Source organism: Crotalus tigris, unplaced genomic scaffold (assembly GCF_016545835.1).
Source record: "Crotalus tigris isolate CLP2741 ecotype Arizona unplaced genomic scaffold, ASM1654583v1 scf7180000023654.2194447, whole genome shotgun sequence".
NCBI lineage: Eukaryota > Metazoa > Chordata > Lepidosauria > Squamata > Viperidae > Crotalus > Crotalus tigris.
The window spans coordinates 131310-149505 of NW_024100101.1; the positions used below are offsets into that span (position 1 = coordinate 131310).

At 42.4% G+C, this 18196-nt stretch overlaps 1 protein-coding gene across 1 annotated transcript in view; it reads right to left on the minus strand.

Annotated features, from left to right (window-relative positions):
* Nucleotides 1-258: 258 nt before the first annotated feature.
* The window catches only part of CHST3 (carbohydrate sulfotransferase 3), a 119247-nt gene continuing 101309 nt past the window's right edge, over nt 259-18196 (minus strand). The window contains exons 2-3 of the mRNA XM_039320512.1: nt 9044-9321; nt 259-4169 (exon numbers count right to left, since the gene is read on the minus strand). Of these exons, the coding sequence (XP_039176446.1) occupies nt 2930-4169; nt 9044-9180 (1377 nt within the window). The 5' untranslated portion in view covers nt 9181-9321 and the 3' untranslated portion in view covers nt 259-2929. The remainder of the gene's footprint in view (nt 4170-9043; nt 9322-18196) is intronic.

Below are 18196 nucleotides of genomic sequence, written 5' to 3' on the forward strand. Positions count from 1 at the left end.
AAAAAGTTTATGTTGAACAGAGGATCCAGAAGATAGAGTTAGGACAGCATATTGCTTCTCTAATCTGTTTCCAAGACAGTGTTATTTACTGCTCTAAGGTTATACAGGAAATTGTTTCCTATCCTGTTCCTTCCTTTAAATAGAATCTTTCTTCAAGTTAAAGCAGTTGCATTTTAAAAAAGAAAAACATAAGTGCATGATATTTAGCTACAGCCATCTTAATGTCACTGAATTAGACTTCTGATTCTTGGGAAAATTGTTTTTATTTTTGTGCAGTTTTGATTCCTTCTAAGAAAGCAACTGTTATCTTCTCCATACAATAAATAAATTAATGAACTGCAGAGTTCACAGTTTTCAAAAAGAAAAGAATAGAAAGTTCAAAATAAGGCAAGAGGTTGTGGCTTTCTCTATCCAGTCCTAGCTCTTTCACATAAATAATCATAACAAAATTAAGATACATTTTGCAGCTCTACCACCATCACCACTAAGGAGAGAAAGGTAAGAACAGTCCACTGCAAAAGGAAAACACTACAGCGTAGTAAATACAGAATGTTTCTGGAGGATAGTCAGAATTTTTCAATACACTTCCATTAAGAGAATTGGATATAGTTCTGAAACAGCTTATCCAAGGTTACAGAGGGATATGAAAAGGCTTGTCGGAGACAAAAAGGTATGTGCAAGAGCATCCATGTGGTGCAAGGGGACGGTGCATCTTTGGCAATGGGTTAACCGAGATGGGACAACTAACTGAAAGACTGCTATGAGTTATATTTGAGGGTAAGTTGACACACTATGAATCATGTAATCATGGCACCAGTTGAAATACCACGAGTGAAATATTAAACTGGAAAAGCAAATCATAAGTGTAACTGGAATCACTTGTGGGAATGTTAGCTGATGCTCCATCTTTTTTTTTCTTCTTGATAACTTTGTTTATAGACAATCCAGCTTTGTCTGCAATTCAGACATCCAGTGGGGCTATACAGCCTTAAAGTTCTAATTTTGGCCAGCACCTTGGAGGAAGCTAATGGTATATCAGAACTGTTTATTCAGAGTTAAACCTGCATTATCATATGCTGTTTGGAAACTGGTACTCTTTCTTGCAGGAAACAAGAGAGGAAAGGCATACTCTTGACACATAATATTGACACATCAAAGCTCATTCCTGCTCAGACAGTGCCATGAAACCAAATGATGGTCATATTGATCTCTGTTACTTTGACTGGATCAAAACAAATGTGGTCGCTTATTCACTGCAGTGCTCCATGGAAAAGAAGAAAAGTAGTAGTTATTTAAATGACTGTCTTTTTTGTTTTGTTCAACAAAAACAGCTGGAGCATTAAATCTTCTCACTACAGATAAGAAAATGGGGGGTGGAGGGTGGGGTGTTTGGTTAGGTGTTAAATTAGCACTGCCAGACAATCACACTTGACTCTGATTGTTAATGAAACTACCATTCTTTATGGTTATATGTCTGTTCAGTCCCTGATATTAATCTATCCATTTATTAATTCAAAGTGAGGCGTGATAATCCATGTCAACATTTCCCAAAATTGAATGTGTTGAAAATGTTACCATTCCAACAAAATTCCTGGGAATCCAGGTGCAGAGAAAACCAGATTGAATTGCCCCCAAGTGAGTCCTTTTTTTTTTTAATCAGAATCCCGATATGGTTTCCACTGTGGGATGAAATATCAAATTCACAGTCAGGTTATACCTTCTACCATGTTAAGTGCTTCTGATGAACAGCTAAGTAAAATTCATTAGATGTTTGCTGCTAGATCCAGCACTGGAAACAGATAATGAATATAACAACCAAAACTCTTAAACAAAAATTAGTCAGAGGAATTTTAGATTGGCAACCAGAGAGCCTGTTTCTGTTTCTGTCATTTTTGTTGCCTTCCTCTTGACCAAGTCAAAATACAATTAAAGCCACAACTTTCTTTCATTGGATGAGAAAGCAGCATTCTCTTCACTTTAGTATCCCAGACATCAGATGAAGGTTGGTGCAACTGATTCAGAGATAAGCAAGAAAAGCAGACAAAAGAAAGCACAACAAGGAAAAGTTCATGTCCACAGATGGAAGATGACTATTGTTCCAGTTTGTTTCTCTTAGAATATTTCATTGCTGGTTTGCTTTAAATCTCTCAAAGCACTGAGTGAGTTGGCAGGATAAAAACAATATTAAGTGCATAAAACTGTGTGTAGCCCAAAGTCTCCTTACACTTATAGGTAGAGCCACTTCTGTTCTATGCCATGCATCTCTCTTCCCCAGTAACACCTCCTCAGTTTAAGCAAGGCCCCAATTTATCTGAGGATTTTAGGGAGAATGTGTACAAAACATGCTCTGTCTACACATGGAGAGTCAGCTTTCTCGCTGTCAGTTGTGCTAAATAAATTTTTTTCCTTCCCTTCCCAAATATCTGGTTGACAGATTCCTTAAGGCTGCCTTAGATGAGATCAGTGCAACATTCTGCTTCTCTCACAGCTTCTCTGCAGGTTGAGAAGCCCATGTTTTTCTTCCAGGTGATAAATTTATTTTAAATATAAAACATTCACTCTCTTTGGATGTTTGGTGAAGGTGAGAGACAACATTTCCAAGAGAAAGGATGTGGACATGAGGTAGGGAAGCAGGGTTTAATCTTCTACTCTGTGATAGCTTCAGAATGCTTCCTTATGCCAGTGTCTGTGGTCCCATTATAATCCACCTGGAAATGTCAAATATGCCAGAAAGTGATGCTTGCTTTCAGATAAAGCCAAAAGCTCTTGAACGGTCAAGACAAGTGGAAGCAAAACAACCAAAGATGGCTTCTCCCCCAACACTTCCTGCCCATGTGCTCCTTCCTCAATATATAGATTCTTGCATTCTCTCTTTCTCAATTCACAGAATGCTATGATTGAAAAAAAATCCACCAATGAAGTCAACCTTTTATGTGATCCAGAAAGTCCTCCTCTCGTCTAGCAAGCTGATGGATCTGTTTGTAAGAGTCTCAGCACTGTTGGCCAACTTGTAGCCAAACAGGTTCATGGCTGGTGTGCAGACGTTCTGTACCACCTGGGCAAGTTTGAAGGGGATGCTGAATCGCCACTTCTCAAATTGTTCAGAGGAGTTTTTCTGGGTGGAGTAGATGCCATTGCTATCTTGAGGGGCCTGTGTATTTTTCCGGATCCAGTCCTCCACCTGTGTAGTGAGAGCAATGCCAGTGAATTTATACATCTCCTTGGCTTTCTGGAGGGGAGACCTGGCAATGTCCTCATAGCGAACCAGCATGTAGCGACCTTGAAGCCATGCTGGCTGCTTTAAACCGAGTTCAGCTGAGAGTCGGATGTTTTCACAGTTGCCTCGCAATCTCTGGACCTCATCCTCATTCAGAGTTGCTACACCTTCGTTAGCCCATTTCTTCCAGGTTTCATACCTACCCGAAAAAGCCACCATGCGGGAGGCCAGCACCGCACGAGGATCCCGTACCAACTGAATTATCCTCAAGTCCAGGCGGGGATCTTCAGCTAATGGACGCAAGAATTCGAGTTGTCGAATTCGGACAGCCTTAAGGGCCAAGTGCTCCTTCTGCAGGCAAGATTCCACTGCCAGAGTCACATTCAGGGGGCCACAGCGGCGGTTTTTGCAGTGGTACTTCTCAAAGACCTTCCTGACGAAGGGGGTGCAAACAGGCTCCTCACACAAAGAGCGACTCGAACCACGGCGAAACAAAAATTGAGTCAGGTGATCCTCTGGAAATGGGATGATGAAGTTTTCCAAAATGTAAAGATCACAGAGGAACAGCTGCTTCAAAACATCTCTGTAGACAAGGGCCGATCCCACTGCATTAGCACCCCCGGATTCAAAAGATACTGTCCTTTCTATATGCCACAGTGGCTCAAAGAGATAGAAAATGTTGCCCTGCTGGTTGAAGAATTCCCCTACAAAGGAAGAGCCAGTACGTGTGGTGGCCATTAGGAGAACATGTTTTCGTGTCCTTTTAGTGGGGGCCAGCAGAGTGCTACCAAGCTGCAAAGTGAGGTTCTGCAACCGGTGCTTAAGCTGGGAGAAGGCCAAGTCCAGTGAGCTCAGTGACAAGAGGGAGCCATTCTCTGGCAGCATCAATCCAGAATCAGTGCTATTGGCTTCTGGCAGGGACTGTGGAGACTGCTTCAGTTTGTCTGAAACCCTGTAAAGAGAAAGAATACAATCATTGGGACTAATAACAGCAGTGATATTTAAAGAGATAGCAGGCATGTTATTTTGAGATGGAATGAACAGTTTTCTTAATCCAAGCCAAGTGCTTCTGCCTTCAGAATCACCTTCCCCTCTCAATCGTCTTGCTGAGAAACAACTGATATCTTCTACAGCAGGGGTCTTCAAAGTTGGCCCTTTTATGACTTGTGGACTTCAACTCCCAGAATTCCTCAGCCAGGCATGCTGGCTGAGGAATTCTGGGGGTTGAAGTCCACAAGTCATAAAAGGGTCAACTTTGAAGACCTTTGTTCTACAGGATCTCTCTGGCCTGCAAGGAACCTAGCACAGTGATCAGTGTTTCTCAACTTTGGCTATTTTAAGATGTGTGTGTTTCCCAGAAATTCCCAACCAGCATGTTGGTTGGGGAATTCTGGGAGTTGAAGTCCACGCATCTTAAGGTTACCAAGGTTGAGAAACATTGATCTAAGGATCACATTCATCCCTTCTATATCCAGGAATTCAGTTAGTGTGGATAAGTAGTATCATCCCCTGGAAAGAAATCTATGGCTGGCTTTGGAATCCAGATCAAAAGCCAAGAGTTTGTGCAAGAAGATGCAGACTGAATGTGGTTTCTCAAATTCTTTGGCCTTGTTAGTGTACTATTCCCTTGATGGTGAGCATGTGTGTGTGTACATAAAAAAACACACTGGAAACACTCACACAGCTTGGGCCTCACCAATATACAATATGCCATGAATTTGGAGCTGGGAGTCTATCAAGGTCCACAGGGAGTGAAAAGCAAACATTCTTTAATTTCAAGAAAAGGGAACACAATATTGATTTGATCCTTTATCCCAGTGGTTCTCAACCTTCCTAATGATACAGTTCCTCATGTGTGGTGACCCCCAACCCCCCATTCAGCTGGCTGGGGAGGGGTGGCAGGAATGCCGCTCTGCCGGCTCCACCCAGCCTGATTGGAGAAGCGCCATTTCTCTCCCTCTTTCTCTTTTTCTTGCCTCTCTTTCTTTCTCTTTCCTCTCTTTCTTTCTCTTTCCTCTTTTTCTTTCTCTCTTTCCTCCCTCTTTCTCTTTCCTCTTTCTCTTTCTTTCCTCTCTTCTTTCTCTTTCCTCTCCCATTTCTCTTTCTCTCTTTCCTCTTTTTCTCTTTCTCTTTCCTCTCTCTCTCTTTCTCTGTTTCCTCCCTTTCTCTTTCTCTGTTTCCTCTCTCTTTTCCTCTGTTTCTCTCTGTTTCTCTCTCTCTTACGGCGGCATCATTGGAGGTCCCCGCTGCCCCTGGCCCGGCCTCTGCCGTGTCCTTAGTCGAATGGGTGGGGAGGGGGAGCAGGATGGGAGGCAGCGGCTTCTCTCGAGAATGGGGGGGTTTGGGACACACAGGAGTTCCATGTGCTGGATAGAGGCCGCCTCTTTTGCCCTGAGCAGATTTGGGCCGGGCAGCGGCGGCGAGAGCGGGAGCAGCCGCCTCTGCCAGTTGCGTGGCCCAGCGCATTTCTCCGCGCATATGGAAACTTTGGTTGGGTGCCAGGCCTTGCCGCCGTGTGGGCTAAGTCCAGTTGCCAGGAGCAGCGGCAAGTCACGGGAGTCTGCAAGTTCTGGGCCCCCGGCAAGGCAAGACTGCGGGCGAGAGGCTGAAGTGGCCCACAATGAGGAGGAGCCAAAGCTTCCTGGATGCCCCGACTGGAGGGGGCAACCTTCCTGCCTGGCCTGGCCAAGGGTCCTCCTGGGTTGCTTGAGAGGCGCCACCGGGACCTTCAGAAGAGCCACCTGGCTGCCCCTCGGCGCTCCCTCCCGCCGCCGCCCCCATGTCAAACTTGCCATGCTCCGGCCTCGCCTCCCCGCCCTGTTCCTGGGCCAGCTGCAGTTTTCCGCCTTGCGGAACCTCACCTAGCTGCTTTTCTCGAAGCCAGTAGCAGGCCAGCCTGTCCGTTGAGAGGCCGCCAGGGGAGGGAGCGTCGCAGGGAGAGTCAGGCGAGAAGGGGCCACGCTCGGCAGCGACATGGAGGGAAGCCACAGCCCATTGCTCCAGAAGGCCATAGCCAGAGCTCAGCAGCAGGGCTGGCCTGCGCTGTGCTTTCCACTTCCCTATGAACTCTGCCCCCAAAGCCCAGGGTAGGAAGGCTGGAGCCTCGGAAGGCCTGGAGGCTGCTGGAGGTGTTATTGACAACTGCGAGCATCAGCAGGTGTGTTGGTTCTGTTGTGGGTGTGAGGCAGAGACGCTCCGGAGTATTTGTATGTGGGGGGGGGCGGTTCGGGCTCAGCAGGCATGTAAACAACTCATTAGTTTGAAATTACGTCCATCGCTCCTGCTTGGTTGGCCCTTCTCTGTTTTGAAGGCAAGAAGTGATTCCTGCAGAGTGAAAGGCAGGTTTTATCGTGAAAATCCGCAATTCTATAGCTGAAGGCCCTGGCTGCACTTCTCCCAATGGGTGTGGTACCCGGGCGCAGGGCCAATCAGGAGCCCTGCAGGAGGTAAGGCCGCCTGAGAGAGAGAGAGAAGGGAAGTGAAAGTGCCTCTCTGTCTCTCTCTCTGCAAATGGCGGAGAAGGCCATGCAGAGACGGATGCAGAGCGGTGTCTTGGTTCCTAAGACCATCGGAAATATGTGTTTTCCGATGGTCTTAGGCGACCCCTGTGAAAGGGTCATTCGACCTCCAAAAGGATCGCGACCCACAGGTTGAGAACAGCTGCTTTATCCTGTTTGAATTCTCTGAACCTGGATTCTGTTTTTGTAAAATAGTGGTTCAAAGGATTCAAGGAAATAGATCTTGTCCACAGTCGGTCTTAGCTGGGAACACAAGATTGGCCACAAGAATCAGTGGCTGTGCTGATTTTCTCAGGATCTCAAATGAACTTCAGCAAGGTGCATTATACATGTCCTGAGCCTGGTGGAAAAGAATACAAGTCAGATGATCCTCTGGGAATGGGATGATGAAATTTTCCAAAATGTAAAGGTCACAGAGGAAAAATAAGCAAAAATGTCCATCTAACTCAGTATTTCTTAGTCTTTCACAACCTTGCTGGCTGGGGAATTATGGGAATTGAAGTCCACACATCTTAAAGTTGCCGTGGTTGAGCAATACTGTCTTAAGGAGATTTTTCATTTACAGTAAGACGGCTATAGATGTGTGGGTGCTTATCATAACAAATGTGGCCCAGATCACAGATTAAATTCAATGTATTTATAGCACACTTCTAAACAAGATATAGCAACAAATTGTTGCTTTTAATGGGATTCTATAGTATCTAATTCTTCAGTTGAAATCTGATAATCTCTCAAAAGATCCTGCCAACATTTTAGGACATTCTGAAGCTTTTCAATCCTGTTTGTACACAATGACAATTGCCATTCCAGATTACTGCCTTGCAAGGACCAGCTGTAGCCTTATAAACTGATTCTTTAATGTGTGTCGGTAGTAGCAAGAAAGTATGAAAATACTTTTCCTATAATTACTTGTAATTATAATATATTATTATTGCTTCTGATTGTATAAATATCCTAAAAATTCAGTCCTGGTACCATAAACAATTTACCATAATGCTTCTTTTAGTAATTTAGATGATCATTGTTAAGTTTGAAGGGCCTGTCTACATGTAGCCCTAGATTAACATTGCAGATAGATTCTTGCCAAATAAAATTATGTATTCATTCACAGAATCTGAATCAAAAAAGTAAAGATGTACAGTACATAGAAAAATAATGTAAATACAAGTTTTATTCTTTTTTTTTAAAAAAAAATACCAATTATTTCTTCAGGTAGAGACCTACAAAGTCTAACCTAGATAGCTTAATGCTGATTAATTCCTACCTGTGGTAGGACTTGCATTTCCTTGAGGATCTGTCCTTTTAACCCAGAATTTGTTATACAAATCCTGTGGCTTATTTAACCAATCGTGCTTGTGGTACATGATCTCAGCCAGATGTTACGGTTCTGTACAAGTGATTTAGTTAGTTAGTTAGTTTCTATATTATATAAAAGACTATATGAAAGATGCTTGCTCTGGGGAGGAAAGCTATGGCAAATCTAGACAGCATAATAAAAAGCAGAGACATCACCCTGCCAACAAAAGTGCGTATAGTCAAGGCCATGGTTTTCCCAGTTGCAATGTATGGATGTGAAAGTTGGACCATAAGAAAGGCTGAGCGACAAAGAATTGAGGCCTTTGAACTATGGTATTGGAGAAGACTCCTGTGAGTCCCTTGGACTGCAAGGCGTTCAAACCGGTCAGTCCTAGAGGAGATCAACCCTGACTGCTCTTTAGAAGGCCAGATCCTGAAGTTGAAACTCAAATACTTTGGCCATCTAACGAGAAGGAAGGACTCACTGGAGAAGGGCCTAATGCTGGGAAAGACTGAGGGCAATAGAAGAAGGGGACAACAGAGAATGAGGTGGCTGGATGGAGTCACTGAAGCAATAGGTGTGAATTTAAATGGACTCCAGAAGATGGTAGAGGACAAGAAGACCTGGAGGAACGTTGTCCATGGGGTCGCGATGGGTCAGACACAACTTCGCAATTAACAACATATTATATTCAATATATATTTTATTCATTGGTTAGTGGGTGAGTGAGTGAGTGAGTGAGTGAGTGAGTATTCATATTCCTATTCGTTCCCTTTGGCCTGAGGAATAAAGCATTACTGACTGATAATTGATCTCGGTCCATGCTTATAAGAGAGTCATCTGGCTGCAACTTAATTCAGACTGGGGAATGTTAATATTTACCTGGTTCCAAAAGACTGGTGAATTGGTGGTAGCAAGTTGGGACTGGAAAGCTCATGTGCAGCCTGAAGGCCAGAGAAGAAGACCAAGAAAGCCTTTTTTCTGGCACAGCCTCTTTTCCTCCCCCCCTACCTTGAGATGATGTTGTTCTCCTTCTCAATTACGACAAGGGCTACTACAAAGATGAGAAGAATGGCGTACTTGCTCTTCATCCTCAAGCGGTGCAGCAGTTCCCATATATTTTGAGACAATGTGAGAATTTTATCCATGGGAAAAGAATCTATTTTTCAACAGTTTGACAGAGAAAGTTCCCCCACGGAGGGAAAATGAAACTTTCCTTGTCCTGTGGTTCCTCAGCGTTATGGAAAGCAGCGTCTGGGATTAGTTTATCTTTTTCAGGAGAGGTTGTCCTGCAGAAAGAAAGAAAGAGAAGATAGAATGGATTGAACATCTTCCCTTTGGGCTGAGGGACAAATAAATAAATGCACATGCATTCAAGCCTTTTCTTGGATAATTGCTGGCCTCACACATTATGGTCAGCTGTGATTTGCATTCATCCTGATATAGAACATAGAATAACAGGGTTAGCAGGAATCTGAGAACTCTTCTAGTCCAGGGTTCCCTAACCCCCAGTCCGTGGACTGGTACCAGGCCGTGGCATGCCAGCAACCGGTCCACACAAACAGGCAAAGCCCCATCCATGGAATGCAGGCAGCACACAAAACCACACCCACTCCGGTCCATGGAAAAACCTTTCTCCATTGAACCGGTCCCTGTTGCCCAAAAGGTCCAACCCCCTGCTCATGCATTCTGGACAAAATGTCTATCCATTTCTCTTCTTGAAAGTCTCCAGTGATGGAGCACCCACAACTCCCACAGGCAAACCATTCAACTGAATAATTATTTTCCCTGTCAGGAAATTTATTTTTAGTTCTAGGTTGGATCTCTCTTTAATGATCTTCCATCTGTTATGTCTTGTCCTCAGGTGCTTTGGAGAATAGGTCGACCCCCTCTTCTCTGTAACAGCCCCTCAAGTACTTGATGACTGCTATCATATCACCCTTTGTCCTTCTCTTCGTTAGACTAGATGAAGGATTGAGTGAGCTCCCTAGTTCCCTCAATCGTTCATCATACAGTTTAGCCTCCAGACTCCTAATCATCTTTGTTGCTCTTCTCTGCACTCTTTTTAGGGTCTCAGTATCTTTTTTTTTGTATCGTGGTGACCAGAACTGGACGCAGTATCCCATGTGTGGCCTCACCAGTGCAATATAAAGTGGTACTATGACTTTGAAACTATCCCTTTGGTCACATGTTCATTGATTTATAGGGGCTAAGTTCACACTCTCAGGCCACAAACCATGCCTTGTGTATCACAAGGGCTGGTGTGGCATAGTATGTTAAACCACAAACTGACTATATTTTGACCTAGTGTAATGCATATATCTTAATTTTTGTGTCTAGGAAAAGTGGTCTTGTCTAGCTCTTTGATGGCTAGGGTTTCATTTTGAAGATGGCTGTGGGGCATGTCCTTGATTTAGGCATCTATCAAAAAATACAAGCCTATTTCTTTGCAATTCAGAGTTAAGCGGCATAAAACAACAAAACGAAAGTACAGGTAGCCCTCAAGTTATGACCATAATGGAGCCTGCCCATCATGATGGTTGTTAAGTCAGATCACCTCATATGATCAACCCGATTTCTTGCAGTGATCATTGAGCAAATGCTGTGGTTAAGCCAGGGGTGGGGAACCTTGGCTCTTTTATGACTTGTGAACTTCAACTCCCAGAATTCCTGAGCCAACCATGCTGGCTCAGGAATTCTGGGAGTTGAGGTCCACAAGTCATAAAAGAGCCAAGGTTCCCCATCCCTGGCTTAAGCAAACAAGGTGATCATTAAGTGAACCCAGGGTTTCCTATGCTGTGTTTTTGCAAAAAAGAAGAAAGAAACAGAAATAAATGCTGTTTTTTACAAGAACATCATAAAGCTTGGTCATGTAATGGCAGGTTGCTGCAAACAGCTGTAAATGCAGGCCAGTTGCTGAATGCCCCAAAGTGCAACTGGGTGAAGGAAGGTTGTCAGAACTTTGAATCTTGGTTATGAACACACCCAGGGAAACCAATCATAATTTCAAACAGTTACTTAGCAACTGGTCATAAGCCAAGGATTACCTGTATGCAAAACGTGCTGGCTAAGCAGGTGCTCAAATTGTTCTCCTTTCATAAAAAGAGCTCTTGCATAGAGAAAACTAACTTAACCCACACTTTTCTCATACGTGTTTATTATTGTATAGATATAGAAGGGGTGGAGAGGGTTGGGGATATGTCTGAACATTACAGTGCAATAATACTTAAAGCTGCAGTCTGATCCTCTTTGTTTTCCTCCCTCTTCTGTCTTTTGGGAGACTGTTTTCCCATTAATTTTCTGCCTTTGCCATCATGGCTCATAAAATTCATTAGGAATGATAAAGCAGCCATTAATTAAGAGGCCGGTGCACACTTTAGCAATTACATATTTCAGATCTTCTGCAAGCTCTCAACTATTAATGAAAGGAGCTCGGTTTTTTTCTCGGGCTTTCAGGCAACCCGGGAAAAAAAAGGATGTTGCTGTTTTAAGAATCAAATTGCCTTCAGCCCATGTTTCATTAAAGCAGCTACCAGAATGGAGAAACAGGCAATGCCATATGGCAGAACTAAGGCTGGTCCAGCATACTTGACACCTAAGACCAACTTTTAAAAGAAGCAAAAGAGAACAAACTGATTCTTGCTAGCTATATTAATTAGCATATTTAAATAAAAAAATGATCAGTCCTAAGAATATTAAACTTACTATCACAAATGAGCTAGCAATTACCTTCCAGGTTGCATTTTGTTCCAACAAACTCAGAATGCAGTGAAGGCTTTTGTGTCTCTACAACCAAATCACTCCTCCCAGGATTTAATACTTGCTTGATGGAAGGCTTAAAGAGACAGCCTTCTAATGTGGACTATATATAAACTGAAAAGTTGGCATATTGAAATGAGGACGCATGTCCTTGAAAAGGCCAAGTAGTTTTTTTCCACAGAGCTCTGACTCCATGGGACTGGACTTCTCACATTCTTTGTTTGGAGTAGATCTTAGTCTAGGGGTGGGCAACATGGCTCCTTTATGACCTGTGTACAAACATGCTAGCTGACTCAGGAACTCTGGGAGTTGAAGTCCAAAAATTGCCATGGTTGCCATAGTTGCCGGACCCGTCTTAGTCCTTTGGTTTATTAAGTCAGGGCTTTTCAACCTTTTCACCCATTGTACCTCTTTTAGGGTATGGCAACATCCGAGAACCACCAGTCGCCTAGCAAGGTGTCAAAAACTTGATGACCAAAAAAAAAAAAAAAAAGAAAAAAGTAATAAAGTACAGGTAGTCCTCGACTTACAACAGTGTGCTTAGTGACTGTTCGAAGTTACAATGGCACTGAAAAAAGTGCCCCCCAAGCCACAGACGAGCAAGACACCTGCCTGCCCACCCGGCGGCGCTCTTCCTGTTTCATTGTTGTGAGCATTTCTGTTGAGGATTGGCAGCAGGGGTGGGGTGGGGGTGTTTGGTTTTTATTCCCATCTGCTGGGACACTGTGACCGTCATAAATATGAATCAGTTACCAAACATCTGAATGTAAATCACAAGACTCTGGAGATGCTGTAACATTCCAGCTGATTGGTGCTTCTTCAGGGCTCAGCAGAAGCACCAGGATCAGCACTGAGCTCCAGCTGGAGCCTGGTGTTGATCCTGGCGCTTCCACTGAGCCCTGACAGTCCCAAAGAAGCGCTGATCAGCTGGAAAGCGGCACTAATCCTGGTGCTTCTGCTGAGCCCTGACAGCCCTGCAGCTCCAGCCATCTCTCACTCAGGCTTGTGCGGTGCTGCCACTGGTTCAGCTCATTCCGCCCACCCACTACCACTTTTCTCAGATGGTTGCATACCACCTGCCAGGTGCCAATGTACCACAGGTGGTACCTGTACCATTGGTTGAAAAGCCCTGTGTTAACTGTGACGCTGGCTCAACCTAGCACAATGCTAGTATCCCACAATCCATTCCTTAAAACTCTAATTCACTTAAATTTTAGATATTTTTACTTCATTGATATTAACACTTTTCAATACTTTATAGTCATTTTACACATTATCATATTTAATATAATTTTATTCTTTCCATCAGGGGTCATCAAACTTGGCCCTTTTATGACTTGTGGACTTCAACTCCCAGAATTCCTCAGCCAGCGTGCCTAGCTGAGGAATTCTAGAAGTTGAAGTCCACAAGTCATAAAAGGGCCAAGTTTGAAGACCCCTGCTTTACATTATCATTTAATATAGACTACCCTGGATCGTTAGATTGTTTTCAAATGCATTTTACTTCTGTCTTAAATTGTATTTTGTTTATTATTCATGCTAGTCTTTGACTACACAATAAAGTGAATTGAAATTGCATAATGCTAGTGTCTACATTGTTAGATCATTAGACTCTTAAATAAGACTTGCTTTCTTGAATTGAACATGGAGCTCGGGATGCTTTGAACAAGGGTTTGTGTATTAGTTATGTTTCATTGTAATCTCACCAGTATCTATATTTGCTCAACATGCTAATCCAGGGGTGTCAAACTGCATCATGTGGAGGCCACACTTGCCCCAGCAATGCAAAAAAAGTTGCGATACGTCACGACACGTCATGTGATGCAGCGAGTTTGACACCCGTATGCTAATCCATAAATAATTAGCCTATAGGGGCTATATTCAGAAAACGTACTGAACTGGATACTTACGATACATATACAGAGCTACAAATTGTTAATCACATTTTGGTCTAGTATATTGTGTGAAACAACTAATACTCTAAAATTTTATTGCTGGCATTTATACAAAATCCCATCCTATTTTAATACTTTAATTTTAACCACTAGTTTATAGCCCCATAGTGGTAATAGTTTTAACCACTAGTTTATAGCCCCTGTGGAATATGGGCGGCCAATGAATTTAATCAATAAATAAATACAGTGTTAGTACTAACAATAACAATGATTAGTTAATTGTTAATTGTTGATTTAGTCTTAATTAAGAGGTATAGTGTTAGTAGAAATGAACATACTCCATTATTTTGTTGTTTGCCTGCATTTATAGTTAAGCAGTGTTTCTCTGACTATTCTAATCATTTTATGGGGTATAGTGTGCTGGTGTGCTACTCAATGAGTAAAATAAAAATTTGATTTGATGAAACAGAGAGGCAGAGAGCCTTGGAGTGAAAACGGAAGAGCTCCATTTTATTCACTGTATGGCATTTCTTGCATCAAGATACTTTATTTTTTACAGATAGAATTGCTCAGATTCACTTCCAGTGTTGAGCAAGTCGTACAAAGATTGTCTTGACTTGCCCCTGCATGCTTAAAATGGCAACTATTAAGACTTTTATTGAAAAAAATACTCCATTAAACCAGAAGACTCAAATATCATCCTTGTTCAAGATGATTGGGAAAGAAGAAACCTCACAGTTCTAAGTCCATTTGGATAAAACAGATTTTCTGGGTCTATTTCAGTCAGTTATAGATGTAAGAAAGATTTAAGAAAATCTTGCATGAAAAAGAAAGTCTGTATTACTTCACTCTGAATTATGTAAGTTACTATATTATTTTATTATTATTATCAGGTCTTGTGCAGAGCACATTGGGCAGCAAGTGTTTTCCAATGGTTTTGATCATTCACAGCATCTTTGACATCGTCCCAATGGACATTAATAATCTTAAGATCTTCTTTAAGTGTTTGCTGTCAAGTTTTTGGAGGCTGGCCTTGTTTCTCTTTCTTCCAGGAGGTATCCAACATAGTGCAATTTTTGGATGTCAGTCTTTAGATATACGTAAGGCATGGCCAATAAGCTGCATTCAGTATTCACTCCAAGAAAATATTGACAAGGAACAGGCACAAAGTATCATTTGAGAAAATTGCCATAACATTGTTGACTTGAAGCAAAATAAATAAGTAGACTGAACAGACAGTCTTGCAACAACAATGCTTAAGCAGCTTGTACATAATGAATACATTTCTGAAGTATAAAATGAAGATGGTGCTGCTGGACCTTGTCTCAGAGTAGGTGTTAAGTTGAGGAGGAGGGGGGAGGGAGGAGGAGGGGGAGTGGAGGAGGAGGAAGAAGAGGAGGAGGAGGAGGAGGAGGAGGAGGAGGAGGAGGAGGAGAAGAGGAGGAGGAGGAGGAGGAGGAGGAGGAGGAGGAGGAGGAGGAGGAGGAGGAGGAGGAGGAGGAGGAACAAGGGACTGGAATAACACTAATTTAAAAAAATAAAATTGTTTAAATTACAACTCTTGCTTAAGTAATGAAAAGCAGTATATCTTTATCTGGAACAGCTATCTACAACATGTCAGATAGCATTAACTATGTTAGCCATTTGCATTGAGCCATGTAGGGTGACAAACACAGCAAAACATTGGTGGGAGGGGGGCATTCAACTCCTGTGCCTTGTAATTGCTCCAGACCTACTGAGCTAATTTCAAAGTCTGTCAAAAGCGAAAGTTACTTCCATGATGATGTACCCATAATCTGCTCTTTCTAGTCTTCTAAACCGGAGGTCCCCAACCTTTTGGGCACCAGGGACTGGCTCCATGGAGGGAGGTTTTTCCGTGGACCGGAGGGGACATGGTTTTGTGTACTGCCTACATCTTATGGATGGGGCTTTGCTTGTTTATGCGGCCCGGTTGCTGGCATGCTGCGGCTCGATACTGGTGCAAGGACCGGGGGTTGGGGACCCCCATTGCTACTGTTACGGAGTCCATCTACCTTCCTGCTGGTTGTTTTCTCTTTCCTTCCACCTTTCCCAGCATTAGAGCTTTCTCAAAAAGGTGCTTGCATTATAATGTCTGGATAATTTGAGTCTGATCACTTGTGCTTCTAGTAAGAACTCTGAGTTGATTTGTTCAAAGATAGATACATTTGTTTTCTTCGCTGTGCATGGTTTTTTCAGGAGTCTTCTCCAATACCAACCTTCAAAAACATCAACACTGTTTCTGTCCTGCTTCTTCAGAGTCCAATTTGTACTCCCATAGAATGTTACAAGATAATACCAGTTTGCATGATTCTGATCTTTGTGCAGTACAGACTCACACCTTTTCCAAGGCCTTCACAGCTGTTCTACCAAATGTTAATATGCAGCATATTTCTTGACTGCTTGGCTAAGGAAAATATTACTCTAAGATAGCAGCCTCAGCTTGACTGCACAGAGATTTTTTTAAAAAAACTGGATAAAACAAAGAATAAATAATCCATACCCTTTTACCTGTTCACCGATTTTTAAATCTTTTTTATTTATCTCCAAAGATAAAATACAAAATAAAAGAGAAAAAAATAGAAGACATCAACTACAAACAAAACAACCAAACAATAATAAAAATGGGTGTAGAACAAATAACAAATATATCATTAATGTTCAGCATAAAAATTCACTTTTTAGCAGCAAAAAAGGGACACATGTTCCCACTAGGTTTTACTCCCAGATAAACATCTGTAAGTTTATAACTAAGGAGGAACAAGATAGGACTTTGGCAGAGACAACCATCCATTAATTAACATGCATAGGAAATGTCACATTGCACTGCTCTAAAAAAATTATAATCCTGTGATTTTCTTTTTGAGTATGCTACTTAAATAAGAGTGGAAATATCTGGAATGCACAGCATATGGAGACCTGGTATTTACATCAAGGCTTGAAGGCCATTCTCTTCTGCTGTAGGAACAAGGGCCCAACTCACTGAAAACCATTAAAAAACAGGGTTGCTCTTTCCCTCAGCAACCTCCATCTGTCTGGGAGAAGCAGCTGCTGAGCACATCCATCAACCTCTGCTCTTTACATTTCTCTGTTTCCAAAATAAATCTCTTCCAAAGACTCCATGCTGCACTTCCCCTCTTAATTTACAGAATCCTTTGCCCCAAGTTCTGGAATGCAACTCTTTCTACCAGAGCACCTTGTCCCTCCAGCCAGCTGTTTATTTGCAGAAGCCAATGGCTCTACTCTGATCTGCAAATGAAGAGAAGAGGCCTAGATCTCAGGCACATCTTGAAAACAGAATGGGGGAGTTCTTTGAAAGGAATTATTTAATTACACTTCACTGAACAGCTGCCCACTCTCTGCATTCAAAAAATAAAATGAAATCCTCATCTGTCTAGTCTTTGTCTGCATACACACTGTTACTACTGAGCCTGCTGTGGAAAGAGGGAAGGAGAGATTTTTCCATATTCCTTAACTGTCACCATGCCTATTGCTTATAATTCCAATCAAAATTCTATTTATGTTTTTTTTGGGGGGGGGGGCTATAGTTAAGTTTTGGCCTTCCACTAATAATCAGTGGTATGGCTTATGTCCAAGTTGTGGGTGCTCCAACAATGGAGATTTTGAAGAAGAGATTGGACATTTGTCCTGAATGGGATAAGATCTCCTGCTTGGGTTGGGGGTTGAACTAGATGACTTCCAAGGTCCCTTCCAACTCTGTTATTCTGTAATATGAATGCCATCAATTCTCACATTTCTAGGCAGATTGCCGCAAAAAGAATAAATCTTCTATAAAATTCTCATAAAGCCAAGCCCATTAAAAACCAATAAATAGTACTAATTTTTTTTTTCCAAACACTGTGGCTTCTGAAAACCTTTAGGAGGACTTTTTTCTCCTAATGTTTTCCTCCAAGTGCAGGATATGCTTTTTTCAGATCAACTAAACACTGATTGTGACAGGATTTGACCAACCAGCTTATCAACCGAGCCTGATACCATAGGTTGAGAGAGAGTGACTGGCCCAAAGTCACCCAGTCAAGCCTTTCATACCTAAGGTGGGACTAGAACTCACAGTCTCCTGGTTTCTAGCCTGGTGCTTTAACTATTACACCAAACTGTGTCTCTATTCTAAAAGGGACTGCTTTTGCCATTTTGCCAAATGCCATCGGGGCAGGGGTACATCTGAATTTGGGGGACAAGTTGTTCCAAAGATAGGGGAGGCATTTATACAAAATTATCAGTACTTTGAAACGGTCCCAGAAGTTACTGAAAGCTAATGCAGTTTCTCCAGATCTGGGGTTATTTTGCCAAACCAGCTAATATTGATCAGCAAATGGCCCACTAAAATCTGTGCCTACTGTGTCATCTTCAAGGACAGTCCTGCATAAATTAAATTGCAGTAGTCTAAAATTTAGTCTAACCAAGAGTAGACTAATAAGACTTTTCATTCACTCTCGATTTTTTGTGTGGAAAGCTGTTTGGGATGAACAGT